The sequence below is a fragment of the Anser cygnoides genome, chromosome 11 (assembly GCF_040182565.1).
Source record: "Anser cygnoides isolate HZ-2024a breed goose chromosome 11, Taihu_goose_T2T_genome, whole genome shotgun sequence".
Taxonomy (NCBI): Eukaryota; Metazoa; Chordata; class Aves; order Anseriformes; family Anatidae; genus Anser; species Anser cygnoides.
Genome location: NC_089883.1, coordinates 8,334,519 through 8,359,637, shown reverse-complemented (window position 1 = coordinate 8,359,637; position 25,119 = coordinate 8,334,519). Strand labels below are relative to the sequence as shown.

Here is a 25,119-nt window from a genome sequence, read left to right as displayed (position 1 = left end):
TTCCTGAAGTGTTTGTCGTCTCAGGAGCAGATTTAATAGCTACAAAACAAGCAACGAAGCACCTACTGCCTATTTGCCTGCTAGACCCAGAGTTTCCAAGCACAAGATGTTTTGGCAATTCAAGTGTTCAAGATCAACATTCAAGCTATTAATCCAAACTCTTAGCAGTAAGTATCTTAGTTACCTTTAAAAAAATATAAAGAAACCCAACACCAGTCTATTGTACCCACAGTTGACTCCTGATGTAACTATAGATGTTTGTGGTAAAGGACATGAAGGCTCAACAGAACTCAGGAACAAGCAGATCAGGTCCCTGGCAAGAGGGCCACATTCTACCAAGATCACATCACACACTATCAGGGCAGTTAAGAATAACTAGAGTCACTCTTAACCCACCTCAAAGTACTTCATTCCTTTTGATTTCTAGGTTAAGAAGGATTTCCTTATATTCAAGATGAAAGCCCCACATCACAGTAGATAAGCACTACCGCTTCTGTAGTTTTACTGTCAGACCACAGAGCTGCTGCCATTCCTTGACATTTGCGTTACATTCAGGGACCAATCTGACCAAGTCCTTCCTACAACAGAAATGTACTTTCTGGATAAGCTGGTACACACTCCTTCTCATACTACATTTTCCAAAGTGTCAGAAATAGCTTTTATCCTACAGAGCCAAGTTTGTTCATAGCCCACTAAACTGACATTTAAGCATCTCTCCAGTCATTTGAGAAGGCTCACAGTAGCCATGAGTGCTTTTTTTCCCAATTTTTCTTTCAAAAACGGTCTCCTTAATTATCCTAGTCCTAACATATGTAAGAAAGAAAAACTGAATCCTGGTATTAGCCCCTTTCTTCCTCATCAGTTAGGTTTAGATCCTAAGAAACAGTATAAAATGATCAGCCTAATTCCCCTATGGCAATTGTGGTGTGCTGAAGGAGCCTGATCAAGTCCTAGAAATTCCACAAGACCGAAAGCCGTCAGCTGTCGCAGTACCCACCGTACGTGAACATGCGTGGAGAAGTGAGCTCGATGTTCGGTAAGGCCCCCAGGTGATTCAGAACAGCACATCTGTACCCATTTTTCTGCGCGTAGTCAACGAAAGTGCGGATATACTGCTTTTCACTGTGGTTAGCAATCCCAGGGCAGATTACCATCGTGACATCCTCTGTGCACAGAAAGAGAGGGAAGTTAAGTAAATGTCACTTCATGCAAATTAAGAAATTCAGAAGCTTTCCATTTCAGATCCATGGGAAACCACGTACCAGAAGAAAGGTAAAAACCCTACTATTCTTTCAAAAAGCCTGGTGTGGGACAGAAGACTAGCAGCTCTATTGCTAAAGATGTATAACGAGTAATTCATGTTATAAAGGTGAACAATTTTCTAACTTCGGGGAAGGCTGACCAAACAGTTCTACAGAAACTGCCTAGTGACCAAGGGAAAATCCTTCCCTTTGAAGAAAGATGTTTGACATCACACACGTTCTGCCTTCTGACAGCCCCTGTTGAGACTGCTAAGCGTGTGGAAGCACTAGAGCCCACTGCTTCTTCATGCACCAGGCACACTAAGCTATTTTTCTCATTTCCCTTTCAGAATCCAGCACAACCCAGATCTTCAAAATGAAGCTTTGCTAAGCACAGAAATTCTGACCAACTGACATTAGCCATCACCTGCTTTGATGCTAATCTAACATCTGATCTGCTGGCACTGCTCATCAATTTAACAAGGTATCATTTTATCAGCTAAGAAAGCCGTTACCGTAATTCAAGTGAGGACAGTAAAATATATTCAGGATTAGCATATGTACTTCCAATTAGCTATCATACTCTTTGCACTTACGTGCAAAGCTCTAACTCTACCCACTGTGCGTTTTTGCCTCATTAGGAGAGCACTATTCAGATTCTCTTCAGTGATAAGGACAACAGAAACTGTTGCAGCACAGCATTATACCACAAAGATCTCAACTCCGATAATGTTAAGAATTTGGCCTTTTCTGAAGGCCAAATGGGAGTCGTGGGCTTACAATGAAATCAGCTACAGCAGAGGTTAGATTGTACTACTGAAGTCGAGTCACAGTAACTCAATTTTAAGTATTGCTGTTACCACTAGTAATAGTGCATTTTAAATCTGACATTCACTCTGAGTATATATACGTAATGCAGTAGATCACCGGGATTTTCTACTTTTTGCATAGATTTCTCTTATAGTGTAGACTCCTTCATATCCTAAGCACACGGACTGTTTTCATACAGAGGGGTTATGGAACACTTCTGCTGCTCCTTAATGTCCACCCCTCGCCACACAAGGTTAATAGTCTAGTGGGTCCTGCTCCGCTGTCTGAGATACGAGTGCACAGCAAGATGGTCTCACAGCCTCCACAGGTTGGCTAGTACTGCGTGGCTGCCCCCTTCCTACCACCAAAATTAACAGCTATCCTTTCTGAGAATCAAGCACCAGGGCTCTTATCTATCCCCCTCCGTGCCCCAGAGCACAGAACCCAGGTCAGCAGCTAGACGCAGCCAGCCGCTGCTTCGACTGACCTCCGGTGCAGTGCTCAGACTGCGGCTCGAAGAGATCAAAGGTTGCTGTTGCTCCATCTGGCATGGTGAGGTACTTGCGATGTCCGTACGGGTGTGGTGATCTCACTCTCCCCATTTTTCCATAAAGGGCAGTCTGGATATGTCCACTCTTGCCCCAGATCAGGGGTGGAATGTACCTGAAAGAGGGAGTCACTTAGTTACACATCCCTGCTGCGTTAACAAGCTTTGAGAACACACAAGCAATCCCATAACAAATCTCCCCCTCATTTCCAAACACAGTAACAAACGCAAAACTGTTTTTGCTGTGACTGAACCGACAGCACCGCTCTTCACAGTCTTACTAGAGCAGAGAGACTGATACGCTACCCCTGCTGAGAGATCAGCACTAAGAGAAGAGGCCAAAACGCAGACACAGACATTCCTACACATTGAAACGTTGCGTGCACAAATGCTTCTCACAGACTACGCCGAGACCTGCTGTCTTACTGAGACTGGAACAGCACGTTGCTAGCCAACCAACCTGACCTTCAGAACTTGTCAAATATTGTAAATCTGTTTTAATTGAAGCACCGAAGCCTGCTGGGTTGAGCCACATGGACTTGTGTAAGCACTCGATTTCATAAGTCAGCAGTAGAAACAAGAGGATTCATAGCAAGGTCTGAAAGACTAAAAGCCACAAGACTTGCTCATTGCGACAAGTTTCTACAGAAATATTCTCAGTTGAATGAGGAGCACGGTATGGGGAAATTCTGCCTCTCAAGCAGGGCTTGGTAATAAAGCAGGACCAGTTTCAAAAGGACCTGTAAGAACTGACCAAGAAAAACACCACTGAATAAATCCACCCCTTTCACCACAAGAGGGGCACTCCACCAACCTTGTTTACCAAGGGCATGTTAAAGCTAGGTGCCCAAACAGACTGCCTTTTTCTTTCTGGCTTTAGCGGTCCCCAAAAAGACATTGGTGTAAGCAGCCGTTAGCTGGAAGGGGTTCAAAGCTTGGCTCTCTGCTCCGCTGCTACAAGCAGAGTTGCAAGTGGTCTAACAGAAGAGGTGCTGCTGGTGGGGCACTCACCTGGCCACTCCGCAAAGGAGAGACTGAGCCACTGCCTTGAAAATGAGGCTTACATCAGCTCTTGACAGGAAAGTGTGAATGATTCATTATTTAGGAGAAGAGCTGCCCCAGGGAACATGCTTCCAATTAAGGAGCTGTGGTCTCTGCTGCACAGGGCTGGGTATCCAGAACAAACTTGAGAGCTGCCCCCACCACCTTGCATCCCGAGAGATCAGCAACACATTTCCCGCCCCCCCCCCCCCCCCCCCTTTTTTTTTTAGGGCTTCTTGCACTTATTCCCATCTACTGCTTGGGACCACATGAAGCAGGGATCCTGTTCTTTCATGTCTCTCCCTGTTCACAGCATACCAGGCAGCTTTAGGCTCATCCAATTTATTCCTTAAGGCTGTAACCCATCAGGGTGTGACTGAACAGAAGCCTTGCTTTATTCTGACATGATCACCACTGGACCTACTTCCCCATGGCAGCTCTTAGTGCCACATCTGTAGCCCCGTCCCCCTTACATACCCTTTAAAAATAACTTTGTACAGAAGAACTCCCAGTGCCTGTTTAGCAAGACAAGAGCAGCAGTTCCTGCAGAAGGATACTCATTGTTCTCCATTCTCTTCCCTCATCCATAAGGGCGCCTTCTCCAAGTCAAAGCAACACAGCAATAGCCCATTGTACAGTTTCACCCAGTTTTTACCAGTGTAGTTCCCAAAGAAACCCGTAACAGCTTTCCAGAGAAGTAGATATCCCTTCAAAAAAAAAAAAAAGCTATGAGAGCTGCCAGCTGATGCTTGTAACCTTGTAAACCGGCCCCCAGTGCCTCTTGGATTCTCTCACTCACCTGGAAGGCTTCTCATACAGTCTAAATGAGACTGGCAGCGCTACCCATCTTTTATCAGCCCCACATCTCTACACCGGGAGGCACACTGCAGCTAGGCGCCTGCCAGGAGCAGCACGCCTGCCATGCAGATTCCCAGCAACGACGGGGACTGTGCAAGCTCGTCCTCTGTAACTGCTGGTAGAGGTGAAGAGAAGGGAGCGGACTGTCTCCTAACACGAAGCGGACACACACAGGGACAGAGTTAGTATGAACAAGGCGGGACAAGGACTACGGATGGCTCTGCTCAGGTCACATACTGCTCACTGCAGAGGGTTTTGAGCAGCTCCTGTAACTATTACACCAGATGGAGGTGACACTGCTCTTCCAGAAGACCACAAAGCAGCTACTTTCACCCCAGATATTTACGTCACAAGCAGTTCAGTAGCTGTACCCCATACCTAGATGGCGCCTGACTTTTTACAGAAGTCTTTTGCTGATGCATTTTGCTAGTAGCTTTCTTTCCCCCCCACCCCCCACCCCCCAAATACAACCCATCAGAATCTGCAACTCCTCCAGAAGAGACTCTGACATCAACATCGGCGCGTTGTTTCTAACCTTAGGATAAGAACGGACATTGGAAGCTTGGGTGATTTTCTACACAGCACTTCTTAAAGTCAAAATTATCCCATGTAGAATCTGAAGTCTTACCCAGCAGGGCTAATAGTAAAGCCATTTCTCCAGCTACAGGAGCTAAGTTATACAGCTGTGACTGATTAATGCTGCCACTTTGATGAAAAATCCAAAGATCTGTGTAAGCACCAAATCCCTCCTCATTTATCTGCAGTTCGGTTTCCGGTTGTAAGTCACAGTGCTCCAGAGCAATCGATGCAGCAGCTGCAGCCGCACATACCACAGGATATTGTTAGAAAGCAAATTAGAAGAGTCTTCAAGGCCCACCACTGCTGGAGTTTAAACGCAGACAAATGGCTTCGAGAGTACTGTTTATCAACAGCGTGCAGCCTGCTTCCTCAACTCACAGCTGGGTTCTTTGGGGAAAAAATAAGACTGCCTTCAAATAATCTGAGTATAGAAGTTGCCTGAAGTACTGATCTTCAATAAGTCAAAGCTTTATGCCATTTTTTTTCTCTGATAGGCAAAGAGCACACGCCGTTTCCCTGATAGATCCTTTGTTACAGGACCGAGAACAAGGCAGGAATCCCTACGACTCCATCTATAACAAGGGACAGCGGCTGCCTATGGGTTTCACATTTCCATCTGTGCTAAAACTGTGCAAAGCCTTACAGAAAAGGGTGAATTCACTGCCTGGTCCCTTCAGAGAGCACGAGCCAGTGTTTCTGAGCATCCTATAGACAGAGGAAGAAAAATGCTCAGCTTATCTTTTAAACAGCTGACAGAAGTTAAGCATGACTCTGCCTGCAGCAGAGATGTGCTAGCATTAGTCACCCTGCGTGTAACTACACTTCTAGATGAATATTCAAAGGTCAAAATCCAGCGTGAGTAATGTACATAGGACACTATTGTGATGCAGAGACTTGTTACTCCCACTTAGTCTTACTTAAATACATTAATTTCTGGTGTTCGCATTTAAGAAGAACCAGTTACAACTCTGAAATACACACAAGTGTTATGGCAACAGCTTGTTATCTCACCCACCTTTTCTTTTACTACTGCCCACTGACCTTTAAGCTACAGGATAGAACAAGATAGATAACCTCTGAGTCCCTTTAGTTTCCAGCCTCCAGGAGACTGAACATCACAAGACTTCAACGGGGAGTGTGGAAAGAATTTGCCCAGATTGCATAAATCCTGCGTAGTTAGTGAAAAACTAAACCAGATTAAAACTCACCAGAACAGATTGCTGCAAAAGCAGCCAGCTAGTACAGTGATTAAAATATTAGACTTTTTTTTTTTAACCAAGACAACAAGCTGCCAATTTGACCTACTACAAAACCCTATAAAGCCTTGGCAGTAGCAAAGGGATGTGTCGATATTGATGCATTCCAGTAAAATGCTGTGCTCAGCTGATGGGCAAGCTGGACTTTGCAAAGCATCCTTACAATATGTAGCAGCACAAGATCTGAGACTATTTTTTGTTGACCCTCTATTTTGGCAATAGATAAACCTGGTTTTGAAAGTCTTCCTGTGAGTGACTTTGCATCTTTCAATGGAAGGAAGTCCACAAGAACTTTTAAGACCAAATACTGAGCACTGCAGTGCGAGACTGCACAGGACTGAAGGACAAAACCTGTGTCGTTATTCAGGGTTTAGGCAGACTTTCAGCTTGCTTTTACTGAAGAGTATAGAAAGAATTCTTTAATCTCAAAGGCAAATGAAACCACACCGGTGAGAAAAAAAAACACTAGCCAGGAATTATTCAAGAGTCCTTACCCTCTAAAAGTGCAGGTTAGATAAGCTACATTTTATTTCAGCCATATTATGTAAAGATCAGTTCCAGAAATATTTTCATACTCAATCCAGCTGAAAACACTTAACCATATCCAGTGCTGATAGCTATAGCTAGCGCAGTCTGTTTTACAATGAGGCCAACATTCCTCATGGCAAACAGCTCAAAAAAGATGCTCCTCCGAAACAATCCCCCTGTAGGCAGGGGAGCGTGTACTCAGGCTGTTTTTCTTGTGGCTTACCTTAAGCAAACAAGCTCAGCAGGGTGGGACACGTGAAAACATGTGCTAGGTATCATGTGGGCTCTTAAAGGCAAGCAAATAAGTGTTCAGTTCAAGAAGCCTTCAAGCCTTGTCCTTTAGGTTTTAACAAAGGAACTACCACTACTGCTAAATTTTACCGTGTCTTTCAAACAAGGGCTCTCACTCACAAAAGCAGGTGGCCTCCCTCAGATACTGAGAGCAGGAAGAGGAAAAGTGCTCAAGGACAAGACAGACTTCCTCAGCTCCTCCGTAATGCCTGCTGCAGACCAAAATAGTTTTGAAACAAACCATTATCCTGTAGGGATTATCTCAGGCCAGCAAGTTTCACTGTATGGAGATGATTCACCACGCACTCCTCGGCGTGCCCTGTTACAGCCGAGCTGTTCACAGGCACAGGCACCACGTCTACCTACGGGCAGCACTCCCACCGCTCTGCAGCGGCAGTTTGAGATTACTGGAGCAAGACAACAAGGTGTGAGCAGACAGCCGGGCGGGGAACAGCCGCCAGAAGACCTCTTGCCTGCACGAGGACGAGGATGACATATCACAATAGAGCACACGACCAAATGCTGACACGTGGGAGATGTAAACACAAAGCTGCGCTGTGGCGGAAACAAAAATCTCAGCTTCCGTGAAAAAAATGGCTTCCCGGTTTGCTCGAGATCCAAAGGCTTTCAGCTAGCGTGTCTGAGTGACTTCCCATTTTGATTCGGTGAGCTGCGATAGACAGCAGGTACTGTGGCAGAAGAGAAGCATCTGAGGCAGGTCAGGTTTCCCGCAGCTACGACTTCTGGTAACTGGACTCAGTGTTTGGGTGGCGGGATTCTGCAGCAGAAGGCGGACAGGAGAGCAGGTCTGGGGTTGCAGTTACTTATTATGGAAACCGATTTTAGTGAACTATGTACTCATCATGTCATGTGCCTTAACTGGCCAAATGAATTCACAGTTACATCAATCTGCTCACAAATGCGAGCGTTTTTATCTCCAAGTGATTCATTTTAGCTGTAGAGCCCATCCCCACGTCGTGATAGGATATCTTATCCACAACAGTCCCTGCGAGCAGCAGCTCCTAGGTGTTTCAAAAACATTCTCCTAGCATTTTTATGATTAAAAATAATTCCAATCTGTGCTTGTAGATTAAATTTTAGCGGCTGTCGGACAGCAGATTATGATTTTAGAGCACGTACATCTCCCAGCACACAGGAATTTAGGAAAGCAGCAGCTGCATAAGCAGCTCAAACAAAGCACATAAAAACCGTGCTATTTTTATTAGCAAGCATCAGCATTCAGATCCTCAAAGATCTGAAGTGGAAGTTCAGCAACAGGCTTATTTTTGGAGCATTACTTCATTTCAACCGAGGAGATTAACACTTTAAACATTAACTCTTGCATCTACTCTGATGTGCTGTAGTACATCGGATACCAACGACAAGAAAGCAGTCTACAATTTGTTCCCATCAGGGGACAGCCTGAGAACTGCCACCTGCATTACAACAGGTGACAGGTCGATTTCTTCCCCTTTGCAGACCAATCCAGAGGTATTTAAAGGATGATTTACAAATCAAGCCTTGCTTCAGCCTCATCCTTTATTAAGGATATAAGTGTGCAGGAGGCAAGGAAAATTATTCTCCATAAGGATGATGCTTGTGCCATGGCTCTGCAGGACTAGACACACATACACTTGACAGTAGAAGAATTAGGAACAGCCAAAAAATCTCTAGCCCAGGAAGGCAAACACTGGCCAAATTTATTTTTGTGAGGCAAAAGAGTCAATGCTGCATTTCTTCAGGAATAAGAGGCAGCAGACTTTTTGTACCAATTTGAAAGACACAAAAAGTAGAGCACCAGTGGATAGGCCTGAGTGCTTGAGGGTACCAGTAGCTGAACTGATGTGCAAGAGGTTTCTAGCAAGAAGCAGATCTTAGAATAAAAAAGGGGTTGATTACACTACTCCACTTGGTGAGCAAAAGTACAGAGCTGGACACTGGTTAAGGAAGGGAAACAGATGAGAATTCCTTCTGATCTAGGAAAAAACTTTTGTTTACCAGTGTTTGATAGATATGTAGAAAGCTCCCAGCAGTTCAGAGAACTGTAAAAAGCAGTACTGACATCTGCAAGTACAAGGTACCTGGCACACAGCCATCTCGGGCAGTTTTACTATCCAAAGCTCTTAAATTATTCATCCACCGTCACTTGGCTTACTGAATGACGCTCTGTTTACAACTTATCGAGTAAGTCCATAGGTAAGGATGATGCAACGAAGGGGAAATACAATACAAGTGTTTTCCAGTTATTTTTAATAGCTGCACAGAGAGAATAATTTTTGCTTATTTCTTTCTACCTGGCACCCTGTTTGTGGTACCTTCACTCCTTCCTCTCTTGAGCATACGGGCACTGAACACACCACATCTGAAAGACAGTTTCCATCTGCGCAGAAGAATCAGTGGGAGATCTTACAACAAACCCAGCACCAATCTAACAGAAGGGATTGCTGGGCTACTTATTTTGCTTTCATGGTAGAATTTGTAAAGAGCTGCTTAATCAGCTTTCCTAACACTCTGAATAATTAGCAAGCAATCAAAGCCTTACAAGATTTTTCAGTGGAGTATAGCACAAGATGTTTCCACATAGCTCTTCCTAATTAGTACTACAAACCATTTCATGCATAATTGCAGGAATTTAAATATATTTGTTCCCCATTAGTCTCCAGGTGACTTTGATGCATAAAGACAGGGCTTCTTTGATATTTCAATATTTGCATTTAAAAAAAGTCTGCGATAACCTCAACAGAATAGCAGAGTCTCAAACATTATTTTTACAACTGAGTTCTCCTTCCAGTAAGCCCTTTCAATCACCAACAGCATTGTATCCCCCTCTGCTTGAGCAGAGCTATACAGGTTAGCAAGACTGAACGACTACTTGACGTATTTTATTCTAATTTGTTTGTTTCCCGGGGTGGTACAAGCCTTTCCCGCAACATTCTGCCCAAGAACCAGGTGTTGGAAATCACGGCTACAGTATTCAGAGGAGCTGGCAAGCGTGAGCTCCGAGTTGATCCAGAGAAAAACAAACAACGCGAGGGTGCACACAATGAACACAATGCTAGGGCTCTGCAAGAAGCTCTTCACGCCTGTAACTAATACACAACAGATGTACTACAATGTTTAGACATGTTCTGCATTTTCACTCCTTTGGGAATGCTTTGTTCTTCAACTGCGTGGAAGTCCAAAACATGGCTCTAATATGGTATTACTTAGGAGCTCGTGCCATGGGAACGGTGCTGGAATAGCAGTAACACAGACTCCGAAATACTCTACAACAAGCACATCCATCTAAGTTTCTAAGGATTACCCTGTTATTAATACATCTTCAAGACCGGCAATCAGCACAGCTTAATGCTTGCTCTTTCAGTGACTAGGGACACGTCCATCCAGAGTGCCAGCTCTTAAATGACAAGTGTCTAAAATGGACTAAGGAGGTTCTAGCAACTTGACATTTTCTAGGGAAGCAACTGCTTTGCAGTTATGGTACTAGAAATAATATTCACCTTCAATGCTCAGCTTCAGACATACGTTACTACCGAAGTCAGAGTGCATCAGGGAATACCCTTTGGGCTCCAATTTAAAACAGATAACACTTTGTTCTCTCTACGAGTTTACAAACCCTATGGTCTAAGATCATAACACTTTATGTAACCAAGGTACCCAACAGCACTGCTAAAAGACTCACCTTCCCTGAAATAACTATCTTTAAGTCAGCGTGACTTCAGCAATCCAAAAGGAAGGTCCATCTGGCAGCACTTAGCACTTACTAAATAATTGATGCATTTAGGGCTTTTAAAAAGGACTTGCAAGTTTTCAGGGTGATTGCGGTGTCAAAGCCCTTGGCCCTCTACAGCTTCATGAAGTTGTAGTAAATGCTTCATATTATTGGTGAAGGTAAGGGCAACTGCACTGGTTCTGGAGGTCCTAGATCAGGAAGCTGAAGATCAATCTGCTCAAATATACAGTTGATATAATCTTCAAATTGAGGGTGAATTCAACAGGATTTTCTTAGAGCTGTCCAGTATGTTGTTACTTTATTAAACTAGTTATGATGATGTGCTTTATCCAGTAATAGATTTCATTAGCCTTCAGTCAATTTAAGGCACTTCAGATAGAAGTAGGCACTTTACAACTGAGAGCCATCCCCATTTTCATTACAAGCACATGGCCACACTGAAAATATTTCCTTTCTGCGAGCCCTGATAGATTTCTTCTCTACTAGATAGCAGAGTACATGAACAGGAACAAGTGCTGATTGCATCCATCCCTCAGCCGTTTCCGCAGACAGCAGGCTGTACACTGCAGTACCAGCATACAGATTCTATACAGAGGGACACAGACATGTTTTTCCATATATTTGTGGAAAGCCCCACACAACAAGGGTCGGTCTTAACCCAGCTACCTGGAACACTAACAGTAATGAAGTGCTGCACTTAGGACATTTATTTCTTCGAGAGAATACCCTGCCATTCATTAGTATCCATAATTAAGAAATACACTAGGCAGAAGGATGCCTAAGCGCAGCTCTGCTCCCCACAACACAGGACAACATGGAAAAAGCTCCTACTTACTCTTTGGTCAGAAGTGGGCAGGATTTGAGTAGGAAGCGGGACAAAGCAGAGTCCTGGTAAATGAGTTCAGGAGGGGCAGTTGGGCTTTTTAAATTCAAGCAGCGAACAATAACATAGAGAACAGCAGCGACTGCAGCAAGCTTCACCCCATCAAACACTGCTGGCAGCTCAGGGGTTTCCAGCATCACACTCATGTTGAACCTGGAGATAAAGAGCAATATTAAAGCCTTCTACAGTATACTGCTGGATACGAATATCACTTGCCATGTTGAAGACAAAACTGTGCTAACCACCTTAATTTGTCAGTTAAATCCTAGTATATCAGCTCAGTCTAGCAACTCTGAAGATGAAAGGAAACTTATTTTGTACTGCTCTAAACACCCTGACCACCAAAAGGAACGGAAACTGGATGACCCGTTGGAAAGGAGATTTACTCCTAATCAGTGCTGGACTAGGACTGTAACAGTATCTCAGGTGTCAAAGCCTGCAGACTGCAGCCAGTCAATGCTTTCGGGATCTTGGCCAAGACTACCTAGCCAGGCTATAAAAGGGATATTGGCTGCTTGGGATAGATGCTTCTTCCCAGATGCACAAGCCAGGCTTGAAAAGGAGAACTTGAAAGAACTACTGCGGTAGGTCCTTAGCTATACTGGTATTAACTCCCGCATGTGTTTAAGGTGGTCACTGTATATATATCACTGAGTTCAGCATTTAATTCACTGTTCTTCCACAGTTAAAGGAGGACTAGATTAAGATCTAGCCCTTCAAGGGCTTCAGAGTAAAGGAAGCGGGGAACGGGTGGGAGGGAGAATTAAAAAGAAATGCAATATAACAATATCCTTCCAGTTTGAAATCAAATTCTTGAACTGAGCCAGCTGCTTTTGAACATATGGTTCAAATAACTGGATGCAGTTATTACAGAGATATTTCATCTGTATTGAAGGGACGCTTTTTTTTCCCCTTGGACCCTCCTCTGCCACATGGGTAATGCAAGTAAGATAGCAACTGACAAGTGAAGTCTTACCAGTGTCACTTTTTCTTCAAACAAGGAATAATAGCCAGTCCTCTGTTGAATTTTCACTGTCTGGATCCACGTGCTAGCCGAGCTATCCTGCAAAGGGAGGGAAAACAAATCGATTGTTACTAATAAGGCTGCATCTCTTGGCTGCAAGGGAAGAACACAAATTTATACAGCGGCCCCCTCACAGACTTTGCAATTGATTTGTGTGTTCAGTCATAGCCACTTCAACTCTGACCCATCTGCATTGCAAACCTCTTGCCTGCAGAGTTTCCAGACTAGCTCGGTTGCTTACAGCATACTAATTCCTCTGCAGCATGAGGATATCTTCATGAGAAGAGACAACAGCAATGAAAAATAAAGCGACTCAGAGGGTTATGAACTTGCAGAAGACCACGCAGTCACTATCTCTGCACAGATGGTGATGGTGGCACTCTCCTTAGTTCCAACAGCTGCCCAAATCTCTGCACCTTTAGAAGACTAGAGGAAACACAGCACCATTCCTCTCAGCCTTTTGTAGTACCTACACAATTACTGAAGTGCAAAGCCAGGCGGAAAGAAGTTTCCTGCTACTTTCAGGCAGGCTTAGCAAGGCAGCCTCCTGCAGACAAGTTTACAAACAGCCTCTGTCTGTTTCCACACTTGCTTTTTGAGGAGTTAGAACATATCACACATGCCACACTTCAACAAGAAGGTGAGAGCCACCGGGAGGCTGAGACACAGCCACCTAATTAACACTGCTGCACATGCACAAGGCTCGCTGCAGAAATTTGATAATACCAATAAAAGAGTGCTGCCAGCCTGTGACTGCAGAGCAGAAGCAATATGTACAGTTAGAACTGGATTCCTTACAGACACAATAAACCGATATGGCATCGGAACCTCCAAGATAAAGCTCCAGAACTGTCTGCTCCTCCTGACTTGGAAAACATGCCAACAGGACAGGCCGTACTGAAGCCTTACTCTGCTTCCTATCAGGATGACAAAAATCTCAGGAGTACTCGCTGTACTCAATGCAGCTACACCAAAAGCCCTCGTAAGAAAACAAGGCTGACATCAGCTATTGATCAGCAGCACGCCGGAGAGCCACAAGTTTCTGCCACCACAGCCATCTGTGCTGCAAGAGAACAGAGGGTGAGGACTGCAGAGACATTGAATGTTGGACAGTTCTGAAGCTTTGGTTTTCCAGTCCCAAGCTTCATAGGAGCGGGGAGAAAAGAGTAGGTTATTAAAAAAACACTTTCCTTCTCATCAGAAGATCATGCGAGTCCAAGTATAATGTTCTGCTGGCTTCTTCTCTTCGCTGTTTTATTCAGAAAAGTAACAGAGACACCAAGACAAACTTAACCTAAGACCTTCCTGCCACACGGATCTCAGGCCGGTTTGCTGTTTACAGCTTTCAATCATTAGTGAAGTTGTTAAAAATAAAACTGGGCACAATTAGTCATTAGCGTTTTGTAAAAGTGACTCAGTGTAACTCACCCAACTAGCCTGCACCTCCCCGAGTCTCCTCTCCCAGACTTCAGATTACAGACACACCACCTCAAGGTACTGCTGGGTTCAGTTTTTGCCTGTCGTTACCTTCTAAAAGCATACCAGCTTGGAGTTGCTTAGAGGAAAACCAGCTGGTTGGTAGGCAGGGCTATCCTCGTCACTTACACACAAATATTCTTCCCCTTCAGAGTCTAAAGCCACATTCACCGAACATGTTCTAAGCAGATGCAGACACCTCAGACACGTGCTAAATGGTGATGTGTTTGCCAGGATCTTTACCCACAGGCTCAGATCAGTGCGTACGAGCAACACGGAGACAGATGGCTGGCTGCGCAGATCGATTTCTGCAATGAAACTAGCCTGAGAAGCCCAGGCTGGTTAAGCTCGGTGCCCCTGAGCCCACCCGCAGCACTTAGGGCACTTCCTCGAGGCTTTGGTATTGCCGAAGACCTACCTAGGCCTGCCTCAGCCACAGCAGATGTGCAGGAACTGAGCCAGAGTACTCAGGCTCTAGAAATTTAAAGGTTTAGCTTACTGAAATGGATTTGAGAGCTCTGCCTCTAATCACACAGGACAAATGTCTCTCTATTTACGAGCAGGGATGAGGTCACCTTGCTTCGGTTTTGGTAAACCCTTTTTGCACTGACCCAATGAACTTGCGGGTTTACGAAAAAGTACAGATAACTACAGCGTTGAGCCAGTCAAATTTTAATCCCGAATCTCCTCTAAATGGGTCAGCACTAATACAAGCAAACAGACATTTGCCCTTTTCTGTATACACAACATGGGATTCGTTTTTAGCAAGCTAGCCAAAGTTAGCGAGGGACAATAAGTGCATTGCTGGAAGCAATCAAGCCTGCCTTCTCAGCCATCACGGGGTTTGAGAGCCACAAGGAGGAACACCAGGAAGCTGAAGCCCTCAGGGCCAAGGATGTTATTTTTTGATGAACCTGAAGTATACAATTCCTTTTTTTTATTTATTTATAAATCACTTAAAGGCATGACATCCCTAATGAACTACAGCTCTTTAATCAGTATACTTAAGTCCTGTTTGTGACTTAGGACTAACTTTAAAAATCCATCATTGGAAAACAAGTGCTAGATTTGTGAAGTCTTCATCTGCTCTTTCATCACAGAATAAAAAGTTTTAAACCAAGCAAGAAATAATTATTTTAGCACTACTGTTAACAGAGTGCATCTCACTTGTACCAGTGTAAGGAGAGAAAAAAAAACAGCAACATCTCGCTTTCCAGATAGAAAAGGAAGTACCAAGAAGCTACAGCAAATTCCTTACGTATGCCTTCAAAGATGCTGGGCTTTGGGAAAGCCACCACCCAGATATTTACTTGCATACTCAGTGAAGTCATGCCTGACAACGCACTGGACTTGCACACGTTTCTGTTCCAACTTCCCTGGGGAGAGGAGACTCCTGCAGGGACAGAGGTCGCTTCACTCCCATGACTCAAGGAGGCCCAAACAGGATTTGGTAGCCACCGAGCTCTGCAGCTCCTCCACCCGTGCCAAAGCTGCACCCAGCCCTGCGTGCAGGAGAGCCACAGGCACGAAGGGACGCCGCTCCCAGAGGGGCCTGCCCTCAGGGCCTTCCTACGAGGAACTGGAAGCCTGGCACCCGTTTTACCAAAGCATTAGAAATACCTTGGGCTGAAGGGAAGACGCAGCTGGGTGGAAGTGTCCACAGACCAAACAAGGGGCCAGCTCGTTACTTACTCTACGAGTAAGTTATTTTATACTCTGTTTCATTTACAGAAGGATCTTGGAGGAATCCAGTTTCCAGGATGGACAGCTGATACAAAACCCTCCCAGATACCCTCTAACCATCTGCGTTCGAGCTTGCTAGCGCTTACGGAGCTCAGCTGACAGAAGAACACTGAAGCATGTCTGGCAAAGATGGAAAGCATTAAAAAAAAAAACTTTGCTTTTTTTTTTTTAGAGCTTCTATCAAAAATCACAATGCCCTTTCTTCCCCACTACGATTCAAAGAGCCAAAGAGGCTGTGTCTAAATGGATTAAGCAGGCAGACCTCGTTAACTAACTTATCGGGCATTTCTTGGACTAGTTTAATTTGGTTTTGGTGCTTGCACAGGGAAGAAAATTCTGAAAGCAAGTCTACTAGCCAAGGGAAGCAAAACACTCTCCTTTACAGAGTTGTGCCTGGAAAGATTCATATCAGAAGTAAGGTTTATTGTTCCCCCCCCCCCCCCCCCCCCCCCCGCCCCGAAGGGAGAAGGAAGGCTACTTCACTGAAGTTCTTTAGGAAATGTTTCCAGGAAATCAATGAGTCAAAGCCCACACCTCTCCCACACGATATACCGCACAACCAGAGGTTACAGGCCTGCTGATATCACGTAGGATATTTAGGCCTGCATTAGGGAGAAGGGAACTTCGCTATGGAAAGGGTGGGAACTCAGGGCACTACAAGGGAAAAAGCCAAGCTTTACGTCAGAGGATTACTTGAAACTCACTCCAGGAAGCATACAGAAGCGTCAGTGTGCTGTGCTTTCAGCCAGATGTTTAAATGCAGAGGGAGATGTTTAGAGACCATCCAGATGAAAATGTACGTAGGGAAAGAGCTTGAAGCGCTGTTTCTTGACAAGAACAACTGCGGGATTAAGGTTTTGTAAAGCACTGGAGGACAGCCTGAGGTCACAGCAGCTACCCGAGTACAGGAATCTGAAAGGGGAACAATGAAAGAGCTTCAAGCATTACTGCACAGCCCAGTATCCTGTCTTCTACTGAGCACTTTTTATATAAAAGGTGCTCATTTTTTCAGCAAAAAGCATTAAGCCTAGATTGCTACTTTCAGCTCTCCAAAGAATTACACAAATACAAATATTTTAGGGCCACACCAGTACTAACCCCATCATTTTAGGGGCACAAAGCAAGGCATGACACCGCAGAACCTCCTGATATCTGCAGGGGTGGCTTAGAAGACAACACATCAGAACCACTGAGATCATCATGATGTGCTCCTCAGTACTTCTGGCCATTTACAGGAGCCAACTGAGCTTCAGACCTCGAAGCACAGAGGGACTAATTAAGCATTAGCTGAGCACTTGGAGCACTTTGAGCACTTAGGCTTTCAGGAGATGTGACCAAGAGGGAGAAAGTCACCAGACCATCAGGAGTCTGGCAAAGCCCACTGCGGATTTGTCATCAGACAAGTTTTTATCTCCAAACAAATGGGGCACGCTGACATGTCCCATCGCCGGGATGCTTACTAGAACATTATTTATACAGCACACAGGTCCTCAGTGCAAATCCCTCTGCCTTGTGCCAAAGCCAGCTCCCAGGCCAGGATTTGGCTGGCTGGTGAGTGTACAAAGCAGCAGGTACTGTTTACACCCTGTTCCAACAAGAATTTGTTGGCTGCTGTCTTCATGGGAATTTGACCTTTTCACCAGATACAATATTTGGCTCATGCACTAAATCTAGAGGTACTGTGAGGCTACAGGGACAAAGTTCATAGCATGAGGCACCATCAGTGCGGCCAGAAAGACAGCTGCCTCTAACTGGAGCTTTTATTTTTCTTTGACTCTGAAAAATCCAGCACCTGCAGAGCAGAAGCCAAGCCCCTCAGAAGGCTGGGTATACGTGCCCAGGCAGCTCGCTTGAGAAAGCGCTTGAAAATAATTCTACAGCCCACAGGGCCAAAGGCTCCAGAGCTCCTTCACTTCCCCAAGACGACTAATTTACAGTCAAATGAGCCTTCAATTTCACTTCCTTCCGATTGCCAGGAACTGCTTTTGTTTCTTCAGCTGATCAGAAGAGTTCTGCTGCACGACAGGCAGCTTCTGCATCTTACCTCAGAGGAAAGGTGGCACATATTGGAGGCTGCACAGCAAACTAGCTGGATCCTGTTTGTCATAGATGAATCGAAAAAACTTTATTAGCTTTTATTACACACACCTGATATAAAAGATTAAACTCAGACAAGACCATTAATGCTCTGATGACTCCATAGAAATCAATTAATTGCATCTTATCTTAAGAGAAAGGCTTATGTTATTAAACAAACATAATTCATTGCTTACTGCAGAGACTTAGAACTTTGTCACACCCTAACTACTGCTTCGTCAAGCTGCAGGGGTTCAGCTCTTCGTAGAAGCGGTCAAGCTTACTTTTAGGTACTGTAGGAAGGGAAAAATACTGGCTAACACCCTTCTGTGGTCTGACAGCATTAGCAGGTGTCACCTACCACATCGCCCGGGGTCAGCGGGCAGCCTTAAGCTCAAGAGAAGAAGTTGAATAACATTGCAGAGAACCTGATGATCCCCACTCAGCGAGAGGAATACTACCAACAAGCCACAAACAGTTACATGAGCTGCTATGAACTGCATTAGACTGAAAAGCCCCAGAGGAGTCGGCTCTGTTCCTTCACTGCGGTTTGAAACGCAGCATCACGCTGTCAAAGCCTCGTTTGTCCTCAGACTCGTTCCCTCTGTCCCCGCACTGTCAGAGCTCGAAGAGCAGCCTGAAGTCCACGCACATCCCAGCTGTTCCTCGCCCAGCTGCAGGGAGCACAGCTGCACAAGCAGAGCCTGTTCCACGCCACTTTAGCTGCACAGCAGGGAACACCATCCATCAGCAAAGCACGAGTCAAGCCAGCCAACAGTGCTTGATCTGGTCTAATCCTGACGCAGTCAGAAAACACCTCTACCTGAACAGAAACAAAGCTGAGCTGCCACTGTGCTCTGAAGTCCTCAGGCAGCCTGCCTGTTTCTCCCCCAGCTGAGCAGCTCTGCTCCACGGCAGCACAGAAGATTTGCAGAGTCATTCACGCTGAGGCTGCCCACAACAGACAGAAGGCTGATTCGCATCATTGCATTCAAAAATTAAACAACAAAGCTTCAGGGGAAAAGAACCGGATACAAGGAGGCAGGACCTGACCAACACATACTTACCCCTACTGAAAAATAACGCAGCTTTTATCAGGATGTTGATTAAAGCAAGCAGGTTGTGGAGCATCAGAGCAGTCACCACAACTCAAACCTTGGAGAGCTCGACTGCCCTCCGTCCTGCTGAGCAGGAATGGGAATTTAGGGAGATTACAACCACACTTCTTAGGGATTTCTCTCTACCTCTTACCAGGACATTGGCTTTGTGCATCTGCTCCTTCTGGTACGAACCTTCCACATTCACATATGCCCGGCCCACACTGTACAGAACAGGGTGTTCCAGTTAAGGGACAGCCAGATTTGAATGCCCTCGGTGTAATCTTTCTGGAACCTGCATCCTGATGCAAAAGCATCTTTGGAAGATGTAAATAAGTTTAGAAGCTAGGAGAGAAACAGGGTGAATGGGTAAGCAGCAAAACCCTCACTAGCAGCCAGCCACTTGCCCCAGCTGGCCCTTTCTGCAGGGAGCCCACATCACACCAAGCACTCGGTGCCCTGAAAGCACAATTTTATACCAAGTATCTGAGCAACAAGTACAACAGGAGTTTCAGAAGGGTTTGGTGTTTGCCGGAGCTCAGTCCATACTGACAAAGTTGCTATTGCTGTTTATTCTTGTCGGACTGAATCTATGACAACAAGAAACTCAAATATTTCTCAACAGTAAAACAGGTCTCCAGAGCTAGGCAGCTGCACTTCCTGGTGAGTCTAGAGATACGGATGAAGACATCTGCATGTTGTAAAGCGCAACGCTTCTTCCACCGCCCTTACCTCTAACAGAGCACAGGCAAAGATGTTTTCAAGCAGGTGGTTTGTACAAAACTGCTCTGTAGAGCAATTTTGATTATTGCTGCCCAATGTTGGATGAGCAAAGCTGGCAGCCAGACAATTATTTTTTTTATTATCAAGTCAACTGATAGAGCTGGAGAAGAGACAAGCCTCAGGGCACACAAGGCTTCCTAGAGCTGAAAGAGGCTGTGATGTCTGCCTGGCTAGGTTAGCAGCGTTACCAGACGACAGGTATGTTGGGCAGGCAGGACCGTCTTCTCCATAAGGTCAGACTGCCCTTGCACATTGAAAGGAAATAAACTGCTTGGTAACGAAGTCAATCGAGTCTTAAATTTAATGTCTGAAAAGTCAGACGAGTTTCATCAGTTTGTTCTTTGAACTGCCTATAAGCTTAATCTTCAAGAGCCATTTGGGATGAGGAAGTGCAAATATTTGTAGGGAAGTTCATTTGCCATATATAGAAACAGTTGATCTATAGCACACATCACAAATAGCTGCTCAGAGCTGTACTCTAACACACCACGAAACGAGATCTTCCAGAGAAGCTCAGCAAATATAAATGCAGACTCCAACACGCTACCAGATCTTTGAAGATTCATGCTTTTGCTGGGAAGTCCATACCACCAGTTCAGAGCACTGGGAGCCATTCCTAGCAAGCAGGAAAGCCAGCTTGCTTTTCCCGTGGTAGGGTAGACAGCTGAGCACTTGGCCGTTTCTAATCCACTAACGGCAGCATTAGTCTAGACATGTTGCAAACAAGGACCAGAGAGGTGAAGTGTATCATTAAATATTAAATTGCTAACTCACAACACAATCACAAGAAGGCACGAGAAGCCAGAACTTTCAATAATGCCAGCTATGCTATGGATCTGGTTCGTACCTGCCAATTTTATCTGGTTTTAATGCAGCTCCCTTCTGCACCCAACTCATCACCATACACAGTGGCTTGTGTGGTGTTTGACGTGCTTCCCAAAGCCTGAACAAATAAGATCTGCTGGGTCTAGGTAGTGTCAGCACCATTCAGCTGGGACACTAAAGACCTCAGCATGCAACCCCCTACTACAGACTTTGGTAAATCCTGTTGTTTGTTAACTTAATCCAAGTTCCAGCACTGCCAGGGCTGGCAGCACAAAGAGGTAGGAGAGAGCAAGAAAGATGAGTAAAAGGACAAGCAGCACCAACGTTTCCATTATTGGGTGAGGTCAGACTACAGAATGATTGAATCATTGCTCTAAAGCCACCATTTTCTACGATGCATCAAAAGACATCTATAAATGCAGTTGAAACTTTGTGTTTGGACAACCTCTCCATGTGCCTGTCAAGGAGAAGTGTTGTTGTTTTGCCATCTTTTCTTCTCTACACCACAGCCCAAAACAGTGACCATTTCACTGTGTTAATCTCTGGGTTTTCACATGACAAGTTTAATAATGCAGCTTTATGAAACGCTGAAAGCTTAAGCTGCTATTTATTCACTGAAGGGAAAACATAGCTTTTACAAGAGGAGTAGAACAAACCGGTTTTTAGTTTAACTTCTTCAGAAACGGTTTTGCAAGATGGAAAGTGTTATCCCCAACCTCCATGGCTCTCTGGCGGTCAGAGAGGGAAGAGATTCCACCCCTAGAAAAGACAGAATCTGGCAGAATCCGAGGTCAGCCTCGTGCCCTATTCAGCTAATTCACTCAGGAACACTGAGGACCTACCAAGGCAAAAGCTGAAAAATGACTGTTTTTAAGAGTAAGACAGGAGAACCCAAACGTTACCTCTCAGTTCTTTAACATCCTTCTTGTTCTTGCTCTAAGGAAGGCTGTATGCCCACTGATCCAAGAAGAGACAATAACTTACTCAAGCTGCTCCTGTGACACGAGACAGGAACAAGCATCTCAGAAAAGAGAAGTAGGTAACCCAGCAAGGGGACCAATGGAACAAAGGCGATGTCAGTAACAAAACTCCCCACTCAGGCGCAGGAAATAAACATTATGGAAGGTGTGAAACCGAGATATTAAGAACGCAAACAGCCCAACGCTGCGTTCTAGGAACACGGTATCAGCGAGGACTAGAACATGCCAACCCAAGCAGTACTACGGACACGGCTCAATGTGATAACCATTGATAAATGAGGCACGTAAACCACCGTGAACCCACTGTGCCAGCGAGCTGATTAATAACCCACAAACATTTATTACATTAGGAGACACTGATGATGTGGAAGTGAGCAACAACCTGCAAGGGGCAGAGAGGAATCGTTGGAACTCACCACGGCAGGGACAAGCGTAAAGCAAGGGCGAGAGGGAGCTGATGGATGGTTTTGGAAGAGACTCACCTGAGAGCACGATGATGGGATGCGAGCCTTCCAAGGAGATCCTTCTAATGACAGCGTGATCCTTCCAACAAGGGGATGGGATCCTTCCAAGGACAGCTGTAGGAGTAAAGCCACCGGTAACAGACCCCTTAAAAACTTACTGTATGGGGTGCGGGCTGTCCCCAGGCGCAGCGTACCGGCTATACACGTACCATACCTGCTATAGGGCCACCTGCCCGCCCCGTAGCCGCACAAGCCACCCGGGACGCCCCTAAATTTGTGAGAAGAACCCGGCAGAGCCCCCAGGACGCCGAGCAGGCTGCGCAGCGAGCACCAGCAGGAGGAAACGGCCGCTTATTACAAACCGCAGCGCCGCGAAGCCTCCACCCCCCAGGCCTGGCGGACCTTTAAACCCCTCCCGGGACCGAAACCGGGATGCCCCCGGCCGGAGCAGCCCCCCAGGCCCCATCACGGTGCCGGGACCCCGCTCCAGCCCCGCTCCAGCCCCGCCACCACCCCCTCACCTGCGGGCCCCACAGCCTCCGCCACCGCTCCCGCCCGTCTGCGGCCGCCCCGCCGCCCGCGGCCCCTCAGCAGCCGCCCTCGTCCTCCCATTGGCAGCGCCGCCCCGCCGCTCGCGCGCCCATTGGTGAAGGAGGAGGGTAGGGGGCGGGAGCTGGAGCGGCTCGGTTGCCATTGGGTGGTTGAGGAGCGGGGGGGCGGGGACCTGCGGGTTTATTGGTGCGGACGGCGGTCAGTCCGGCCGTGATTGGCGTCCGGGGGAGGGGCGGGGTTGAGTGGGGCTGTGGGGAGCCGCCGCCATGACAGAGCGGGGCCGGGCTGGGGGTGGCCGCGGGGCGAGGCGGCAGCTGGGGCTGGGGCGTTTTGCTCGCCGCTGGCCGCTCCCTGTCGCCGGGGCCTGAACCCCGGTTTTGGGGAGGGCAGCCCAGGGAGCCGGGGCACGCCCGGCCGTCGGTGGCCCCAGGGCTGGGCTCTGCTGAGGGAGCAGAGCAGCTCCAGTGGGGTGTGAGGTGGTGGTGTGCAATAAAGGTTGTTCCTTCGTGAAGTGCTGGCGGCGTAGGGCTGCCTGGCGATTAAAAATGGTCGCTTAGGGTTCATCATGTAATCATTGGGGTTGGAAAAGCCCTCCAAGGTCATCTGGTCCAACCATCCCCCTGCCACCACTGTCGCTAAGCCATGTCCCCAAGCACCACGTCCAACCTCTCCTTGAACACCCCAAGGGACGGTGACTCCACCACCTCCCTGGGCATCCCATCCCAACACCTGACCGCTCTTTCTGAGAAGAAATGTCTCCTCATTTCCAACCTGAACCACCCCTGGCGCAACTTGAGGCCATTCACTCTAGTCCCATTGCTACTTACCCGCGAGAAGAGCCCAACCCCAGCTCCCCACACCTTCCTTTCAGGTGGTTACAGCGAGAATGATGTGCTCCATTTTGGACTTCCAAAATGGTGGCTGCAGCTCCACCAGGACAGTGCATGGCCAGGGGCCCACCTTGGCGTGACCAACGTGACCCTGAGGGGCGAGGAGGGCTCCTGGCCGCTCAGAGACACCGGGGAGCCATCCGGCTGCCTCCCGCAGGACGGGTGGCATGGCTCGCTGACAGCAAAATCCTCCCATCCAAAAACAGCCTGCGGGTCTAGGCACAGAAAGAAAACAAATAATAACGAAAGAAATGTCTGCAATGCGATGTTTATCAACTTGCTCCTCTCAGAGTGTCCCAAAAGGGCAACATGTTACAGTCCTAGTAGCATCAGCTGTTCCTAGCTATGTTTTTTGGTCACTTTATGTAACTGGGTGGAAAAATCCCTTCCCTGATTTCAGTCATCTCGTCTCCTCTGTTTACCGGCAGTTGGAGCTTCCTACGTCGAGAAAGCTTTCAGGGCGCAAGTCACATTTTCCAGAGAGTTGTGTATCTGGAGAGATGAGTAACTGCCGTGCACTGAGTCACCGCGAAGGAGGGAGCTCGGGGAAGGGCAGCACGGGGACTGCTGAGCCGAAAAAGGTGGAAGAGGTACAGCAGCAGCGTCTCAGTGCCTCTTCTCCTCGCTATAGGAGCGATCCCGCACCTTGCGGTCAAGCAGGAGCCGAACTCCTCATCTTCAGCCTTTAACAAACCTTGTAAAAATGCCCAGGGTGCGTGGTGGTTATTAAACACGGCGTTAACGTGGCTGGGCTGAGGTCTGCTGAGCTATGCCTATGATCAAGCCGCAAGACAGGCTGATTAGATAAACTTCCGGTATCAGCCTCTTAACCAAGTATTTGAAGAATGTGTTTGGGTTTGATTACACGCAATTGCAGTCCGATTGATTCCAGTTATACCTTGTCTGCTCACCGTGGGCCCAGGCAAACTGCAGGAAAATAAGCAGTGGAGCAGTGCTGAGCCTCCAGGCAAGGCTTTTACCGTAGCGCCTTGAGGCTGTTGGGGATTTCTCTGACCTGGCTATTAGCAGGGAGCTTTCTTCAGCACACCGCCACAAAGCACAGCAAAGCAAACTCTTATCTGCCCGCTTGCTGGGAAGGAGAAGTAAAACATATGGCAGCCTTTTATACAGGGGTGCTCAGACCTGTCAGCGAGGAGCAAGATCTGAGAACTGGGGGGAGAAAAAAACATTGAATAAGTGGCAGCACAAATTCTGTGGCAGGGGGAGCCGAACTGCTGAGCTGTCTGGTTATGGCAAGGAGAAGGGATGGGGTGGAAAAGGTGCTGCATCTGCAGGCGGGGAAGGAGGAACCTGGTGCAGGTCAGCTGGAGAACATCGGGGGGGTTCAGCTCTACCTCCTGGTGCAGGAGTTGAGGTGGCGGGGAGGAAGCAGGCGTGTTTGTGAGTGCAAGCCCGGCTGCAGGCTATTAAAACAGCCTCTG

General features: G+C 46.7%; 1 protein-coding gene across 5 annotated transcripts in view; it reads right to left on the bottom strand.

Annotated features, from left to right (window-relative positions):
- ABHD2 (abhydrolase domain containing 2, acylglycerol lipase) overlaps positions 1 to 22,892 on the bottom strand; it is a 40,021-nt gene extending 17,129 nt beyond the window's left edge. The window contains exons 1-7 of one of the 5 annotated variants that reach the window (XM_067004028.1): positions 22,757 to 22,892; positions 22,254 to 22,349; positions 16,715 to 16,922; positions 12,744 to 12,830; positions 11,720 to 11,920; positions 2,539 to 2,714; positions 998 to 1,165 (exon numbers count right to left, since the gene is read on the bottom strand). In XM_067004028.1, coding sequence (XP_066860129.1) covers positions 998 to 1,165; positions 2,539 to 2,714; positions 11,720 to 11,913 — 538 coding nt within the window. In that variant the 5' untranslated portion in view covers positions 11,914 to 11,920; positions 12,744 to 12,830; positions 16,715 to 16,922; positions 22,254 to 22,349; positions 22,757 to 22,892. Of the gene's footprint in view, positions 1 to 997; positions 1,166 to 2,538; positions 2,715 to 11,719; positions 11,921 to 12,743; positions 12,831 to 16,714; positions 16,923 to 21,693; positions 21,717 to 22,253; positions 22,350 to 22,449; positions 22,624 to 22,756 lie in introns of those variants that run through there. The other 4 variants (XM_067004029.1, XM_067004026.1, XM_067004027.1 and 1 more) reach the window with 4 other exon arrangements.
- Positions 22,893 to 25,119: the final 2,227 nt, after the last annotated feature.